General features: G+C 45.2%; 1 protein-coding gene across 3 annotated transcripts in view; it reads right to left on the bottom strand.

Annotated features, from left to right (window-relative positions):
- Positions 1 to 19,643, bottom strand: part of LOC116957472 (protein mono-ADP-ribosyltransferase PARP14-like) — a 109,922-nt gene that overhangs the window by 71,567 nt on the left and 18,712 nt on the right. For 2 of the 3 annotated variants that reach the window (XM_076056254.1, XM_032979642.2), the window contains exons 2-3: positions 10,239 to 10,369; positions 8,840 to 8,888 (exon numbers count right to left, since the gene is read on the bottom strand). In XM_076056254.1, the coding sequence (XP_075912369.1) occupies positions 8,840 to 8,888; positions 10,239 to 10,369 (180 nt within the window). The remainder of the gene's footprint in view (positions 1 to 8,839; positions 8,889 to 10,238; positions 10,370 to 19,643) is intronic. The other variant, XM_076056253.1, reaches the window with a different exon arrangement.

Genomic DNA, 19,643 nt, shown 5'->3' with positions numbered 1-19,643 from the left:
TGTATAAGTACAGTTTATCATCGATTATCTGGCAGCTTCCAACATTATCCAGCTGGTCCCAGGCCAATCCAGCGAAACCGGCAAACACCGCTTCAAAGGCTGCAACGCAGTCCGGTGATCAGCACCGTTTTCGCGAACAAAATAGCTATGCTTGTTTTTAGTGTGAAATATTACATGCACTACATTGTACACTACACACAGTTTAACACTAAGGAGGCTTTCGCGACCAATATTATTAATAACAGTTTTTTTTGTTAGATCGCATAAATATAAATGTGTTAGTAAACAAAATTTTAGGTTTTAATTTTGATTTCAAGCTTCCGTGACTGCAGTAATTCATATTCTTAGCTCTTTCGGTAAAGTCACGTTGAAGGGAAACAATAAAATATTCTCGTGAGAAACAATAAAATAAAATATATATTAAAAACAATAAACATTCTCACAATAATTTTTACTGTTTTATATATATTATTATTTTATTGTTTCCCTTCAACGTGACTTTACCGAAAGAGCTAAGAATATAAAAAAATTTAGGTGACAAATCTTACTAATTGTCTGTGTTGGGTGGTGGTGGGTTTAACGACACATTTATGTTCATGGGATCTAACCCAAACACCTGTATTATGGACACTACACTCAACTTAAACAATGAAAATACTGCACATAATATACATCACCCCATGATGCAGTCTTCGAGATTAAAGCGGTAAGTACGGTACAGTAAATACGGTCACTTGTTAAGGTAGGGTGTTTGTGTCTATTTGTATGTTTATTCATGCCAATTGCATAGGGTAAACATGTCAAAAACTAATAAAAACATATAATGATGACGAAAAACGTAATGTCATGAGAAGCCGCTGAATAATTGATCAATAATCTACTGTATAATCGATTATCTACAGTAGGATATCGAATATCCGCTGTAATGACGGGGAGGACGTTCGCGGATAATTAACAAAAATATATATCTATTTTCCGCGGATCTCTCTATGCCAAAAACTAACGATTGATTATCCTCGCACTCAGTGATAATAATACTTTCCTGCTCCCGCCCAGCAGAAGACTTGGCCCACTGAGCGTATGATAGCAACGGCACAGCCATTCAACATCAATCAACTCTGCACACTTAGTGGATAATAGAGCCACAGCCAATCAACATCAATCAAACTCAGCTCACTGAGTGGATGATAGCAGCATCACAGGCAATCAAAATCAATCAAGCTCTGCCCAAAGAGTGGATGACAGCAGAGCCACAGCCAATCAACATCAATCAAACTCAACCCACTAATTGGATTATAGCAAAGCCAATCAACATTAATCAAACTATGTCCACTAATTCTATAATAGCAGAGCTATCATCCAATTCGGTGCGGCGCGGCCAACGGCCGCCATTTTGTACGCAGTGTAGGAAAGCGAAAAGGGCGCGTCGCCCCCACGGTACACGAGGGTGCGATGTGCCAATCCATGACGGCTGCTTTCCCCAGATAGGCTTACTATGGCTAACACCACGGTCCAGGCCTTGGTGAAGGAATCAGTTGGCAAATTCCGAGGTGGGGGTCCTCTTAACCCCATCCAAACTCGGGGCCTCACGCTGGTGGGTGCTCAGTCGATCGTTAGGACAGACCAGGAGCTGTTCCTGCAGGTGTTAAATGTTGGATTGATTGCAGCGGTTGTCCAGGCTGGTACGGTCTTAGCTGACGCGGCAGCTGTGTGTTGCGAGGATGTCGACACAGCTGCAGCAGAGGTCGTGGGCACGGTGGAAGAGAGAGGCGAGTCAAACGAGACATGGGCTGATAAATTGTGTACCGAGAATCCGGACCTGTCTCGAGATCAACGGGACAAGTTGCGTGCTTTGCTGCAGGAGTTAACTGATATTTTCAACCAAAGGAAATTTTATATTGGCCGCACCTCATTGATGCAATACCGCATTGATATGGGTGGCGCAGCTCCCATTAGGCAAAACTCGTCCGCACCTCATTGATGCAATACCGCATTGATATGGGTGGCGCAGCTCCCATTAGGCAAAACTCGTCCAGGCTGAGCCCGAGGGAGAAAGAACATGTTCAACAGGCGGTTGAGGAAATGTTGGCCGCTGACATTATTTCCCCCTTTGTGCTAGTTTAAAAAAAACGGGACAGGAGCCTGTGGTTTTGGGTAAATATTCATAAATTAAATATGGTGTCAGTGGCAGATGCATACCTGCTCCCTCGGATGGACGATTCCCTGGATGCGTTATCAGGTGCTCGGTTCTTCTCAACTCTTGATTTTCTATCGGGGTTGTGGCAGTTACCCCTTGACGAGGGACTCTAAACCGAAGACCACATTTCGACCTCTCCAGGGCTTGTTTCAATTTAACTTCATGCCTATGGGATTGACATTTTTTTACACAAATATCTGTGTGGTATTTGCGTTACATTGTCAGTGCTTTCGTCAGGTTAGCATCTTATTACTGACAATTCATTCATAATTTCACGATGATTCCAAACCGCTCCATGCTTTGACCACTAAAAACCAAAAGTTTCGATAGGGGGAGGAGGAGGGGCTGTGTTTGTCACTTTATGTGATCACCTTGATAACGCGCCCCCCCGCCCCCCCTCGGCTATCCTGATTTCTCCCTGCCATTCGTTTTAGATACGGATGCCAGTGATACGGGCATAGGAGCTGTCTTGTCCCAAGTAAAAAACGGTGTGGAGAGAGTGGTCGTGTATGGTAGTCGCGTGCTGTCCACCGTGGAGCAGTGCTACTCTGTGCCATGCAGGGAATTTTTGGCCATGGTATATTTTATACAGCAGTATAGGCCATATCTTTATGGCAGGGACTTTGTAGTGCACACGGACCATGCGGCTCTCCAGTACTCCTTGCGAATTGACCAGCCGTCCGGGAAGCTTTCACGCTGGCTGGAAATGCTGCAAGAATACTTGTTTATGGTAATCTACAGAAAGGGTCTAAGGCACTGCAACGCAGATGCACAGTCCCGCCTGCCACTGAGTGAGCATTGTGCATGCTCGGCGGGTGCTCCCAGGTGTAAACCACCTGCGATGGATTGCCGACTGAGGTGTCACGCCTGGGAACAGTACATTGGGCCTCATGCACGCCGAGTGGGGACGGCTGCATGTCACTACTGAACTTGCGGCACCGCGCTGACGTGAAGCACGATGATTCTGCCCCAGCGGGAGTGTCCCGCATAGTCCTTCGTGAGGGACTTTTGATGAGGTGGGATGAGGAGCTGCAGCACCATTGTAAAATGGTTCCCACCACTTTGCGCGGAAGGGTGACGGGGGTGCACGAAAATAAATTACTGCACCTCGGAGTCCGGAAAACGTTGTTGACGCTGCAGAAATATTTTTATTGGCCAGGTATGTCAGACATTGTGTACCATCTGGTCAAGGGCTGTATTGATTGTGCACGCCGGAAACCACTGCTGAGAATGGATCAGACTCCATGGCAGTCCATCATAGTGTCCAGAATTAATGAGCTGGTTGCGCTTGATATTCTGGGGCCGTTTCTGGCTACCCAAAGGGGAAACAAATTCCTCCTGGTCAGTGTGGAATATTTTTCCTGTTGGTCAATGGCTTGGCCACTACCAGACCAATCTGCAGCAGCCATTGCCGATGCATTTTTGCGTGGCTATGTGATGGACAAGGGAGCACCTGGGCAGCTTCTCACGGATCAGGGGCATAATTTATCGTCGAAACTGCTGCAGGAGGTATGCTATGCTTTTGGCACCAAAAAGATTCGAACGTCACCATACCATCTTGAAATGGACGGTATGGAAGAACGCCTGCACAAGACCCTAACATCGATGCTCTGTCAGGTGGTTAATGAGGCGCAGATGGATTGGGATTTGCACATCCCAGGGGTCCTAGTGGCATACAGGATGGCCCTACACACCTCGACAGGATTTCCCCATTCTATCTTATGTATGGGCGAGAGAACGAACCCCCATGGTAAAAGAAGGCCGCCATGCCTGTGCCCATGCAGGTTAAGCTTGCACGATTGTCTGAGGCGCGCAAAGCAGAGAGGGAAAATTACGCCAAAAATCAGGGTGCTAATGAAAAGAGCGCCGAGCAGTGGAAGTACGTGCTCCCATGGAAGGCTGGGGAAAAGGCTTGGTTGAACTGCCCTCAGGTGCCGCCGGGTACATCCCCCAAATGACATCGGCCATGGCGGGGCCCGTTGAGGTGGTGGAGGCTCGACAACCGCAGTGTGCGTGGATACAGGCAGAGCATCACCGTTGATTCATTCACCCGTCACGCCTGAAGCCCTATGTTAATTCCCAGTTAGACAGTTCATCCCCAAATCCTGTACGGCCAGTGTCTGATGTATCCGACGAGCCGGGGCAGTCGGCCTCGGAAGCTGTGCCTCAGAAAAAGTGCGTTGTGCTACCCACAGGATCTGAGCCACTGATGTCTGGGAATCCTCCTGAAGCCACCTCGCGTGAAGAATCAAAGGCTGGAGCCTGGTTGAACTCTTCTGCAGGGAGGGTCCAGGCCCTTTAGGCCGCTTGTGCAAGAAGTACAAGACCCCGTCCAAGATGAGGGCCCAGCGTCCAGGACCCGGTCCAAGTGCGCTACATTCCGATGAGCGTGTCCCAAATTGTGTATTCTAATGCCATGGTCGGTTGAAAGGGGGATATGTGTTGGGGGATCGTAAAATGTTGTTGGGTGCCTCCAGATGGTTTTGCCTGCAGCATGTGCTGTGTTGCAGTCAGCTGGAGTGCTGTTGCCGTTGTCTATTCGCGTGTGCGTCAGGATTGTGTTCGTTAGTCAAGGGGTCGTTTTTTTATTCCCTCACCCTCATTGAGTGTTTCATTTACCGCGTTGTTAATTCTGCGGAGTTGCTCTGTCCTATATCAGTTGCTGCGGGTTGTTGTTTTGCCCTACTCATGTTGCTGTCGATTCTGCGGAGTATTACTCTGCCCTAATCACCTGGTTCGTTGCTAAGTGTTAGCCGGGAAGGGCTATATTTTTAAGAAGGGGGGGGGGGGGGTGATGTAGTGTAATAGCGCCGGCTGGTGACCAGAAGTGGCAACTGTGGTGTATAAACAGTACACACGCAAGTGAGCGACAGTTTCCAGGGGTGTTGTATATCAGGGTATTGAAAATTTTATGAAAATAATAACAATTAAATGAAATTTGGCAAATTTTGTAATTATTCGAAGTTATGTTAAGTGGTGTAATTATGCGCATAAATTATGCTATTACGAGGGATAAACGTATCAATTTATGCGAACACGTGCGATTATGCTAATGCGAGCCGCTATGATAATTAGGCCCTGCCTCGCTGACGAGGGCCGTATCATCAATCGGGATCGTACAGTTAATCGTATGAAGTTATGCAGGAGGGCTGTAAGTATGCCAGATTAAACTCGGCTTTGTTGTCTAGGTTCGTATTATCAATCGGTATAATACAATTGTTCTCGCTTGAACATTTACGGATTATGTATTAGTGTGTTTATGTCAGGTCTCCAAATTCAAATCTCACCGCAGGATACAGTTCTTATAAATAAGATTATTATTGCATGAACTCAGGAAAGAAACACTCAAACACTTTTGTGTTAAGCAATTTAAAATTCTAAACAAAACCTTAACACTATAATATGCGAACTCTCATGCTTGGAATTACCCCCGGTACCATCGGGGAATTTTCCTTGCGCGAACAGTACATTTAACCATCAATGGTTGCGTTGTTTCACTTTGGGAACCGCACATATGATTAATTCTACCGCGTAACACGAGCTTAGTAGGTGATAGGGAGCGTCTTTAAAACAGGTATGCAGCGATATTCTATACAAAAACCCCTACACTACAATATGCAAATTATTATGCTTGAAATTGTCAACACAGTGCTCAAGGCGATGTTCCCTTCATTGATCCATACATTTAACCCACAATGGTCATGTTGTTAATTGGGTAACAGAACAACCGATTATTCCTCAGAGTACGCGAGCATACATGGCGAGAGGAAAAGTCATTAAAAAGTCATGCAACCATATTCATGCGAAGGGCAATAAAGAAACATGTCCCGAAGGCAAGAGTAGTTATCAATTAATTAGTTTGTAAGCTTATGCAATTAGAAAAAAAACGAACTAAAATACTTCTAAATGACCGTATCCACGTAACTCAATGGGCAGCAATGTTCTTCACGATCAGTTGATTTTTAATGCACCACCTTGGAATGGCAACCCTTCTTGATTTGTCCCGATATGCGTGTTGGGTGTCTTCGTAAAGCAGACGCCGGGTGATGCGTCGTGAGGGTGTGGGTGTGGGGGAGGGTCATCCAAACGGCTTCGTTGCTTTTCTTGCTCGGGGTGTCGGCTTAGATGCTCGCCCGCTGGCAGATACAGGCTCTTTCCACTGCTGGAGTAGCTGCATCGGCACATTGCTTGTCCTTGAAGATGCTCGATCGCGCTCGCCGCTGGTCCACTGACAGCAGCAGGCTGGTCAGGCTCTTTCCCCTGCTGGATGAGCCGAGTCGGCACAGCGCTTGTCCGCTGGCAGCTGGCACCCTTGCTTGGTGGAGCTGGTTGCGCTGGTGCACGCTCTCTCTTGCTCCGTCTCTCGCTCTTTGGTGGACGATTGCTTTCGTCGCTCGTCACTCTTCCTCTCGGGCTGCAACTGCTGCTGGGAGCTGGCACTCGATGTAGAATAAAACTATTTTAGCGATACTTCGTCTTTGAGCTCTGAACTCACTCTCGATGACACATCGCTGCTTGCAAGCCTCGCCATCCTCGGTTGATTGCGGGGCCCACCCCGGAGTTTGCCGCTTTCCACCCTCTTCTGTAGCTCGCCGAGCTGTTCCTTGTCCAGTTCAATTGTTGAGCTGTGTTGTTGTTATATACGAAAAATCTCCCCTCTGCGCATCTCTTGCGAGAGAAAATAAACAGATGCTTACTCCACCTGCTCCCTCACGAAGGACCGGAATCCCTTTGAACTCGCCTGTGCGTGGCGTCTGATTGTCTGTGGCCTCCTTCCTCTGGGGAGGGGGGGGCGTGTGTGTGTTTTTTATGACTTTATGACTGACCCTCTCCGTTAATGGGAGGGGAGGGTGTCATTGTCTTTGAGAGGGTGACAAGGCAGCTGTTCGAAAGGGGGGGGGGGGGTGGGGGGTTTCGTTTGTTTGTGCTCCCAGCGACCCCACAAGTGATTAACAAAAAATATCGGCAAAATCATTATTAATATCAATTTTGGAAAAAGGCCTATATCGAAGAGTGTGTCGGCAGAGTGGAAGAACTGGGGCAAGGGTCATAGAGGGGGTCCATACAGAAGTTCTTAGAACCTGCTAATAAGGGTTCGAGAAGCTGGGCCACGTTGGTTGGTTAAAATAAGCTGAGAGCGGTGGCTGAGGGCTGTTGGTGGGAGTCGGATCATCTTGTCGTTGCTGTCGTCTTCGTCTTTGTAATCGCTCGACGTCACCACTGCTAGATAGTCAGCCAGCTGTGTAGTCAGTTAGCGCCGTCGATGCTAGGCAGCTAGTGTTGTGCTCAGGCTAGCAAGTGTCGAGTGTACAGTCCAGATCGTGTGTGTTAATAAAAAAGGTGCCTCTACACTACACAGGTATTACAAATATAAAAGATTGACACAATTCCGTAAGATGCAGATTTCACCAGGGGGACAGCCTCGCAATGCAGCTTGGTCAAACAGCAGCATTGCAAATGCTCCCAACAGGATGGCATGGCAACAATTCTGAAAATATTATAAACTGGCAGTTCCAAACTACCGTCATCCGGCAAGACTATTTAACATTTTTTTTATTTACCAGGTAAAGCTCAACGAAGTGGCTTATTGCGTGGAAATTTACAGCAGCCACATACTCTCAACACACTTTGATTCTAAATGTGGAGGTGAAAAACTGGAGTAGCCAGAGAAAAATCCACGCGACCACGGAGAGAGAGAGAGAGAGACACGCAAACTCCAAATATACAGCAGGCGTCAGGGTCGGGTTCGAACCCATGACCTCCTGTATGCCAGGTGAGGTGGTTAACATCTCCTAGCCACCATGGCACTCCTAACATCTCTATTGTGCAATTTTACATAAGACTGGGATGAAGATTTAATTCTACATTTTGGTATACAGATGGTCGTGGGTTCCATTCCAACCCCAACGCCTGCTGCATATTTGGAGTTTGCATGTCTCTCTCCCTGTAACCGCGTGTATTTTTTTAATCTGGGTCCTACGATTTTTTTTCCCTCCACATTTAGAATCCACATCAAGTGTTTAGAATATTTGGCTGCGACTGTAAATTGCCGCGCATTAAGCCACTTCGTAGAGCTATCATTTGTAAAAAAAAAAAGTTTACTGATTAGTCCCACCCACCCTCTATATGTATCCTAATAAGTGAGTAGAGTACATAATACATGCTCCCTCCCTTTGTCAATGCACTGCTAATTGAATGGTGGGGCTTTGGCACTAAAGATATCAACTAAAACGAACTATTTTACCAGGTGTAAGACCCCACTGAGCTATGGCCATCATCATAAATGATAGGTCAACGAAGTGGCTTATAATCATAACGTGGAGATTTATAGTAGCAGCCAAATACTCCAAATGCGTGACGTCGATTCTAAATGTGTAGTTTTTTTTAATTGACACGTTTTGACATCTATGAAGACCGATGAAAATCCCACGGCCCTGGATGTGCCACGCAGGCTCTGAATTAGAGTGATTACTAGAATTAAGTAGGGCCTGATGAGGGTTTACACCCACAAGATGAATATCGACCAGAGATACGCAAAAATACGCAAATCGCATCCCTAGTATCTCACACACACACACAGACGTTTAAGAAATCACGTAACAGACAAAAATTACAATAACGTTCTCCTATGGCTTTACTTACATTTTGGACACACGTCAGGGGTCATCGTTTTGGCAGAAGTCGGCTCCACCTAAACGAGAACAGTTGGCGGTTGTTCAGCTGATCAATTATTTCACAATTGGAAGCTTGCACTTATAGGAACTTGTGACAAACCAGGAGGTTTGTTTTGATTGGGTTAGATCGGGTAAATATAAATGTGTCGTTAAACCCGCCACCACCGCCCGATATAGCTAATCAGTGCGGGTTTGTCATATAAATAAAACGTGTCAATTGGTTACTAGTTCAGTAGACTAACCGCTTGTATGTTGGAGAGTAAACCCACTCCGACATTTAAAATTTCAGTTAACGGCATTCCGCCAGCTTCGTCAGGCGATTTGGGTGGGTTCATGACACATTTATATTTACGCAATCGAACCCAAAACATGCCTTTTAGTGTGAATAACATTGGGAGAGAAAGCCCAACTACTACTAAAATGATGACGGGTCGCACAATCAATTTATGTGACTGCAGTCGGGCGCCATACATTGAGATTATTTAGATTATTTTGCCGCTATAAATTTCCACGTAATGATGAGCCACTTTGTTGAGCTATCATTTACGGCCAGGGCATGAAAAAAAATAGTTTAATTGTATTTGTATGTTGGTTGGGTTCACAATGGCCATGTAGGAGGAGTTCACGATGGCCATGTGGGTGGGATTCACAATGGCCATATCGCTGGGGTTCATGATGGCCGTGTGGGTGGGTTCACGTTGGCCGTGTGGGTGGGGTTCACAATGGTCGTGTGGGTGGGGTTCACAATGGCCATGTGGGTGGTGTTCACGATTTCCGTGTGGGTAAGGTTCACAATGGCTGTGTTGGTGGAATTCACGATGGCCATGTGGGTGGGGTTCATGATGGCCGTGTGGGTGGGGTTCACAATGGCCATGTGGGTGGGGTTCATGATGACCGTGTCTGTGGGGTTCATGACGGCCGTGTGGGTGGGGTTCACAATGGCCTTGTGGATTGGGTTCACTATGGCCATGTGGGTGGGATTCACGATGGCTGTGTGAGTGGGGTTCACGATGGCCGTGTCGGTGGGATTCACGATGGCTGTGTGGGTGGGGTTCACGATGACCGTACGGGTGGGGTTCACGATGGCGTATGGGTGGGGTTCACAATGGCCGTGTGGGTGAGGTTGAGGATGGCCGTGTGTTTGGGGTTCACAATAGCCGTATGGGTGGGGTTCAAAATAGCCGTATCGGTGGGGTTTTTCGTAATTTATTTACCTTTTCTAGCATCCCAGTCGTGTTTTTAAGTATTATGCATGTTGTAACATTCTGGCCCCGTACCCCGCTACTGGACATCTGTGAAGAAAGAGCTCCTCCTGCAGTACACATAAATATTCTGATGATTCTAATTCTGATTATTGTCATCTTCACCTTCACAGCAGCAGGTCCGATGGGTTTGGGCTTTACCAGGCACTCGTCACCAGCCCAACGCACCTCCAGCAGGTACTGCTGCTCGTTGAGCTCCAGCGAGTGCTTGCTTCTCGCCAGCACCCTCTCCATTGCTGAGTCACAAGGAGACACGCGCAACACAACTTGATAAAATAAGAATAGGTGTTTACCCTTTCTGGCAATAAAACAGGAGTTATGTTAAGATGTTCAAACACCAAATAGAAACCTTTTGCAAGGAATCTAGTACTGCATTAACCACACTTACTTAAACATGCAAACAAACCTGCTCTGATAATATATGCATTGTCTTTGAAACTGATTGGCCTCCACCAGAGACAGCCTTCTTTTTTAGATCAGAAAACGTCAAAAGACGAACAGTACAAAGACAATGCAAGTATCAGAGTAGATACAAAATGGGACATTTTTGCTAGTACCAAAGTGAGGATTATCTGAGCACAGTCCTGCCCCCCCTAGGTTGACTCAGCCTCAAATTATATCCCGGTGCGATGTGTAGTCAACATCGCCACTGTAGAAAGAAAGGGGGCCAGGCAGCCCTCGCGTGGTGCTGGCCACCCACCCCTTTGTGTGGCACAGTTCCGGCCTCCATAGGTCCTGCTACTCACTAACAGCACTTGCCCCAACAGCCTGTCGAGGTTATACGGGGGAGTTTTGTCTTTGTTACAAAATGCTTGGGTAAAGATTTGTGGTGAAATTCTCTTCGATGTCAAATTGTAATCAACAACAACAAACAAGTTTGGGTTAGATCGCGTACATATAAATGTGTCGTTAAATCCGCCACCATCTTACACAGACAATTTGTAAGCTGTCACGTAAACAGAACGTGCCAATTCGTTACTAGTACAGCACACCAGTGTGTTGGAGAGCAAATCCACTACATTTACAATCTGAGTACGACGTTTTGCCAGTAATTACACTAGCTTCATCAGGCGACAGTCAGATTTGTGCTGTACTCGTAACGAATTGGCACGTTCTGTTTACGTGACAAACCTTACTAATTGGCCGTGTCGGGTGGTGGCGGGTTTGACGAAGCATTGATATTTATGCGAACTAACCCCAAAAAATCTCTATTATAGATGATATTGGTCGTGAAAAACCTTCGTATTAAAGTTCACCAATACTTATCTATTTAACCATTGCCTTCCGTGGCATGGCGATAGGTATACGAGGCACGTCACATAAGTATCAGACAAAAAAACGAACACGAAGACGAATGCCGTAAAAAAAAAAAACACTCCGGAATGAAAACATAAAAACTGTCGAAAAAAAACAACGAATCGAAATTCCACTCGAAAAAAGGTGGCCATAGTTTCCCGCGGGACGTTGGCCAAATCTGCGGCGAGGCTAGACGCTCTTGAAAACTGCGTGAATCCGTTCGGAAGCACGCTGTTGGCTCACTGCTATTTCATTTCAGCAGTTGTGTGCGAATGTGGTCATCCAGAACAGACCGTAGTAGAATGACGCAACGCCCCGATCCACAGATACAAAGGAGACAGAGCGATGATGATGCACTACACCGCTACTGCTCCTGATGCGGTTGTTATCTTGGCTTGACCACCTGAATGAGAAGTTGTAGTTGTTGCTCTGCATGTACATCAGCAACCGTCCCGAAGATGAAGAGATTCATAGAGACCCATAGAGAGCCAGACCCATAGAAACACACAGAGACCCATAGAGATGCATAGAGACAAAAATAAACTCGGAGACCCATAGAGATCTATAGAAATCCATATAAACCCATAGAACCACCACAGAGATGATACACTCTGGCTTGACCACCTAAATGTGACATTTTGGTTGTTGCTCTGCATCTACATCAGCAGCCGTCCGAAAGAAGAAGAGACTCATAAAGACACATTGCGATACAGACACAAAGAGATGCACAGAGACTCTTAGAGATGCACAAAGACCCAGAGACACATCAAGACTCACAGAGAGCCAAAAAGACTCAGAAACTCGTAGACCAATACAGGCAGTGGTGAGTCTATGTACAGTGTTGAGTCTATGGGCAGTGAGTGCATGACGACGATTATCTGAATCGGTCCTGGGCCTCCCCTAGGTCAACTCAACCTAAAATGAGTACCTGGTGTAGCGGTGTGTAGTAAACATCACCACTGGAGAGACAAAGGCGGCCGGGCGTGGTGCTGGCCACCCACACCCTCATGTGCCACAGTGCCGGTCTTCATAGATGCAAGATAAAACGCACCTGCCCCAAAAGTCTGTTAAGGTTATATGGGGCCAGCATCAGTGGCGAGTGATAACAGCACGGGTCATGGGCCTCCCCTAGGTAAACTCAGCCTTAAATGTGTATGTGCAGTGGGGTATGACCATAAGTGGTGGAGAAACAAAGAAGGTTGGACTTGGTGCTGCTGACCAAGCCCCTTCAGCAGTCCGGTACGGATCTGTTTTTGAATCTGCGCGTTCATCGACTGCAGTGGTCCTTAAGCTTTACCGCAACCTGGCACCCCTCTGGGTCTCAATCGTTACAAAAAGTGTACAATGTTAATAAACACATCGGGTTTTGAGAAAACAAAGTAAGTTGTAACTTAATGTGGCCCGTGCTTCATGTGTGGTTTCGATGATTTACCTTCGAGAAATAATCTGGCCATGTCTCACACCACCCCCAGAAAGGGCATCTCGCACCCCCAGTGGGTGCGAGATGCAACCCAGGTTAAGACGCAGCACTGATCTACAGCAGTGTGTGCATCCATCTCGGAATCTGTATTAAATACTACAGGAGGAATCCGATGAGCTATAAAGCTCTTTTTTCATAAATGTCCAGTGGAGGCATGGGGTCAGAACGTTCCAACAAAACAAACACAATACACGCAAATACGATAGGAGTGCAAAGTATAGGAAAGGTAAGCAAATCGCTTCAACTAAATATACAAATACAACTAAATCTTGATTTGAAGCATTCGTGACTGCAGGAATTCATACTCTTTGGTTCTTTCAGTAAAGTCACGTAGATAGAAAAATAACTAATATATTACGGCGTTTCGATCGCAACACAAGCAATCGACTTCAGGTGAAACAATACAGCAGGCGGACTGCTGAGGCAGGAAGGCATGTAGCGAGAGAGCTACTGCAACCAAAGGTTATGTAGGTTTTGAGGTGGGTACAACCCAAGGGTAAGTGGGCGGGGCTAGAGATGGAATTTGCAAGCAAATGCAACTAAACTAATTTTATCTTTCCCGGTGAAGCCCACTGAGCTATTAGCTTATCTTTAGACTGCTATAAATGTCCACACGATATGCCGAGCTATTATTTGTGATGGCCACGTGGTCGCGTCTGAAAGGTGGACACCTCGACAGGTGTCCACCTTTCTTGGAGTGGGCGAATGAACCACACACACGTGCTCGCCGCATCCGAGCGACATTGCACGTCAGACGTTTTGCGCGCAACGAGCGAAGGCAGAGTGTCTGAAATGACTCTCCTCGCCAGAGCCGCCTGCACTGAATGTGTTGAACTTCTTTGGCACCGTACGTGGCCAAGGTGTGGGAGAAGGACAGTAAACTAAACACAAAAATAATTTCTAGAGAAATTAGTTTTCAATTTAGTATAGTGGTGTAGTGTAAAGTAGTATAGTCTATAGCAGTGCAGTGTATAGTGGTGTAGTGTATAGTGTAGTGTATCGTCGTGTATAGTCGTGTAGTGTATAGTTGCATAGTCTATAGTAGTGCAGTGTATAGTCGTGCATAGTGTATACTGGTGCAGTGTTTAGTGGTGTAGTGTATCGGAGTATAGTCTATAGTAGTGTATAGTGTAGTACTTAGTAGTGTATAGTGTAGTGTTTCGTGGTGTCGTGTTTAGTGGTGTAATGTATAGGAGCATAGTGTATCGGAGTATCGTATATTATAGTGCAGTGCATAGTTGTAGATAGAAAAATAATAATAAATAATTTGATGACGACCGCTTGTGTTGCGAAACGTCGTGGTTTTTTTGTCTTCATATTTATTTTATTACCGAATGAACCAGAATACGTCTACAAAATAGACTGTCAAAATCCTCACTAGCTTAAAAAACAGGCTACAGTATACATTATAGACTGCCAATATGCTCACTAGCTTAAAAAACAGGCTACAGTCTACATTATAGACTGTCAGTACACTCACCCAGCTTAACAACCATTCTCTCTGGTTCTATTCGGTAAAGTCACGTAAAAAAAAATTCAGGACGTTTCGGCCACAACACAAGCGGCCTTCATCAGGTGAAGGGATCAGACTGTCTCGAGGACAGCGCTGGAGTGAACACAGCCAAGCTCAGACCGCGACCTTTAAGCTTGTGTGAGAGGAATTAAGGTGCCTTGACAAAGGAATTAGCATAAAAATTAGCATTCAATTGGCGGACTTAGCATGGTGAACGGTGTAGAGGGGGTGAACATGTGCAGACCGGCGAGGGGGGGAGGGGGAGTTTACATTTTGATGGTGTGAAAAGGGAATTTAAGCAGCTGCTTAAAGCTGCACATGTTCACCCCCTCTACACCGTTCACCATGCTAAGTCCGCCAATTGAATGCTCATTTTTATGCTAATTCCTTTGTCAAGGCACCTTAATTCCTCTCACACAAGCTTAAAAGTCGCGGTCTGAGCTTGGCTGTGTTCACTCCAGCGCTGTCGTCCCGACAGTTCTGTTCCTTCACCTGAAGAAGGCCACTTGTGTTGTGGCCGAAACGTCGTGATTTTTGTTTTATTTTTTACCTACGTGACTTTACCGAATAGAACCAAAGAGTATGGATCCTTGCAGTCACGAAAGCTTCAAATCTAGAATAAGGATACGATTATTCTCGCTTTAACGTTTATTGGTTATGTGTGTTAGTGTGCTTATGATAGGTCCCCCAAGATTCAGATTTCAATCGCAGAACAATTATTATGCAGAATCATGGAAAGAATCACACACAACCCTTCTGCTTTAATCAATTTTATTTTCTCGCTAAACTTAAATTTTTGGATAATATGAGAACTCTTAATCTCGGAATTTCAACACAGCATTAACACGGTAACTATCACGACTGCGTTGTTTCACTTCGATAACGGCACCTGTGGTTAATTCCCGACGCGTAACGCAATTAATCGGTTGTTGAGAGAGAGATTAAAACATGCAGAACTATTCTACCAAAACCTTAACTCTATCATATGCAAATTCGGATACTTTAATTGTTACACAACACGGCACTCGGTCATTGATCATACGCGACCCTTAATGCAAATTCTTGCCACGTTGTTAACCAATAGGACGTTTGATTATAATGCAACTCAATGACAGCAGTGTTTTTCGTTATCAATTGATTTTTTAATGCACCACCTTGGAGTGGCAACCCTTCTTGATTATCCCGATATGCGTATCGTGTGTCTTCTTTATCACTGGTTCAATTCTTTGCGTAAAGCAGACGCCGAGGTTGGCATCTCTTGTGTCAAAAATGTGTTTGTTCGTTGCGGAGCAGTGGGGGAGTGAGGGGGAGAGTGTGGGTGTTGTATACGGCCCCTTTTTCCACAATTAATATCCATTAGAATATTTACGGATGCATACACGTAGATTTCTTTTTCCTTTCTTTCGTGACAAACAATATATATTTTTTAATAATGAATAAAACCCGTAAGCCAGAAACACGAAAAACCAGATGTCGGTCATAAACAGGCTATATATATAAAGAAATAATAAAACTCTCAAGGCGAGGATGTAACAGCTATCGGCGAAAATCTCCAGATGAACAAGAGTTTGATGGGCCCCTTAGGACAGGTCCCTCAGAGGTCAGAACACCAAGAGAGTAGACACGGAGACGCCAACAGGGTAAATCGTATACATATTTTTTTCCTTATTTGCCAGTAAAACAACAACAAAAAATTAAAAGGCAACAACAAGAATAAGATAAAATTAGTGGTCCTAACGCTCACTCCAATTAAGAACAGGCCACCAGACACATCAGTGAATTATTATTCAATGATTAATTCGCTATCAAATGATTTTCACCTTTAATACATTTACTGTTAAAACAAAGCTTGGAGCAGGAATACCGAGTCACATCAAAGGTTATCGAGAAGGAATGAGGCGAACGGGCAAACTTACGAAAGAGTTTCAACAATATCCCAAGCAACCCCGACCACCTTTGTCTCTCTCACAGCGCGGAGAAGCAGGAATTACACCTTATCACAAGGGGCCATCTGGAAAAGCCAGCCGGGGTTGATGAGGAGACACACCCCACCCCACACACGGCAACCAGGCAAACACGTTTTAAAGGAAATTGCAATATAACATTAATAATAACGTTAAACGATATTCCATTATAGAACCTTACAGAACCAAGGGATATGGATTCCAACAATCTGGAAACGGACCCCTTAAACTCAGGATGAAAATTATTTATCTTTTTAATAATTCCATCATAACAATGCGAACCTCGTTAAACCGAGAGGGGTGTCGGGAGGACGTAGTTACAAACACGAGTCTTGGCGAACATGGGACCAAATGGTATTTGATAAATATAAAGTCGAAAGTATAAAGAGATAGGTACTCCCGACCACCTTTGTCTCTCCCTGCAGCACGTGATAAAATGCATATGCTCGGAAGAGCATCTTCACTTGGAAATAAATCAAATACTATGAATCACAAGCAGGATGATAACTGTGTATGATAAGATATCAACTGTGATGTGAAATGTCAAACTTTAAAAATCTTAACCATTTCTATGTGCGTCGAAAACGTGTACGAAAAAGGGGGGGGGGGGGGAACCCGCCCCTCTCTCTGGATGGATGGAGTAGACAACCAGACGCCTTCAAGATGAATCGAAGTGTCTGTTGTCTTGATGTTTATGGCTTGAGGAAAGACCCGAACAGAACCGTGTCATAAATGACACACACACAAACATACACACTGACACACGAACCCCCCCCACCACCGACACACGAACCCCCCCCCACCGACATACGATCAGATCAAAGATAGCTCCGCCTCGTGAGGAGGAGCCGAGAAGGAGAGAGATTTTTGGCATAAAAAGGAGCCGTTTCAGCATTGAAATAAACTCATCAGCCCTCGGGGCCAGCTCAACAGAAGAAAACTCATCTCAACTCAGCTCAACAGAAGAAGACTCATCTCAACTCATCTCAGCAGAAGACCCGCTCAACTCATCTCAGCAGAAGACCAGCCATCACCGACGCCGGAGACGCCTCTACAACTCGCCGAATTGGCGAGTGTCGCGGATTGGCGACCCGCTGCCGCTGTTGGCGGCCAGCGCCACCACGAGCGAATCGTGAGCCTGCAATCTACAACCGCCGACGACGGAGCACCAGCGTGCCAGCTGCTCGCAGACGCACTGCGCGCATTACCTACCGTCCGCGTACAACCGCGCCGCTGCGGGCGTGCTTCTAACGCCATCTACCAGACGGTCATCGCAGCTACAACAACGTATATACTCGTTCACCAACGTCCGTTGAGTCCGAACCAACTACTGAAAGAAGAATCAACTGATACGTATGATACACTGCCCCCCACTACACGACAAACCAGACGTCTGCTTGACGCAAAGAATCGATTCCGAACATTGGCCTACTCTTTCACCACTCATACCATTCAACACACACACACGGGTCATTAACAAAGCCTAAAACCTCAAGCTATTGAACCATCCGTGATTGTGGAAACATCGCAACGACCGAGTGAATAATCCATCGTTTTTAAGAGTGTTCATAATTTTCCTCTGTAATATTGTGCTGGGGCTGTACTTCTAACCGCATAAATTACCAACTGACCCATTAAGAAGGATTAATTCTTGGCACCTCACCACGGAGCGCCGCTCGCGGGGGTGAAGAGCGTGTTCAACCGGTTCCCTGTCAGGGGTCTGGCCACAATTAATTAAAAGATCGGCCCGAGATAAGGATCTTAAAAGGAAACATCGCCACCCATTGAGTCGCGTTGAGAAGTCGATTAGAAATACTTGAGTCGTTCGTTAATATTTTTCTTTCTACATAATCTTGCTGGTATCCACGAATGAAATAACGAATTCAAACGCATATTTGTGCCTCCAAGAATAATACTGGTTGGAGTGCCCTTTCAACGAGTAGCGTTGCATAATAATCAGTCATCCTATTGTTAACCACGTGACAATAATTGCATTAAGGGCCGCACATGATCAATGACCGAATGCTGTGTTGTGTGACAATTCAAGTAACGAAGCATTGCGGCCATCGAGTGGTGTTGATAAGGCAATTAGAAGTATTTCAGTCGAACGCTTTAAATTCATAATCGTTATGAATCAATGAACGAACATCAACGTGGTACTGTGCTGACGATTTCAAGCATAATAACTTCGCATATCAGAATGTATTAAGGATTGGATACGAATCAAAGACCAAGTGCCGTGTTGTGTAACAATTTAAGTATACGAGTTTGCATATTATAAAGTTAAGGTTTGATAGAATAGTTCGTATGTTTTTAATCTCTCTCTCAACAACCGATCGATTGCGTTACGCGTCGGGAATTAACCACAGGTGCCGCTATCGAGGTGAAACAACGCAATCGTGATGGTATCATGTTAACGCTGTGTTGAAATTCCAAAATCCCGAGATTGAGTTTTCATATTATCCAAAAATTAAAGTTAGCTAGAAATAAAATTGATTAAAGCAGAAGGTTTGTGTGTGATTCTTCCTGAAATTCTGTATAATATTGTTCTGCGTATGAGATCTGAATCCTGGGGACCTATCATAAGCACACTATCACCACACATAATTCATAACACACATAATTCGTAATGTTCAATCGAGAGTAATCGTATCCTTATCGATAATACGGAATTAAAGAGCAGAGTCGAATCGACTCTCTCTCATTCACGTTCACAACGCCTGCGTCACTGCATACGATTAATTGCGTCATTCCAATTCATAACACAATCCTAGTCACCGAGGCTCGACCTGATAATCCATAACGACCTGCATTATCCTAACCACGCCCACTCGCATAAATTAATACGATTATCTCTCAAATCAGCATAATTTATGCGCATAATTACACTAATTAACATAATTTCGGATAAATTATGCAAATTTCTATTTTCATTTAATTTTCATTATTTTCATCAATTTTCATAACACCTATATATACAACATATTGGGGGCGTCGTCCGGGATCTCTCGCAGACAGTTTATGCTTGAATTAAGGAACAAATCACTGTTGTATTAACAAGGTTTTATGATCTAACGTTGCCCTGTGACTGTAACGGGTGTAAAACAAACAAAAACGCACTCTGAAAGGAAATTCCAGAGTAGCAGGGTATAACAAAGACAGTTGAAGTAAGATTATTTGCTCGAGTCAAACTGACCATATCCTGTGATACAATTGTTTTATACGTGCTCTGAAGGGAATTTCCAGAGTAACTCACA

The sequence above is a fragment of the Petromyzon marinus genome, chromosome 75, assembly GCF_048934315.1.
Source record: "Petromyzon marinus isolate PM22_M1 ecotype Great Lakes invasive population chromosome 75, UKy_Petmar_22M1.pri1.0, whole genome shotgun sequence".
Lineage (NCBI taxonomy): Eukaryota > Metazoa > Chordata > Hyperoartia > Petromyzontiformes > Petromyzontidae > Petromyzon > Petromyzon marinus.
The sequence above is the reverse complement of the archived record's forward strand: the minus strand, read 5'-3'. Positions and strand labels throughout refer to the sequence as shown.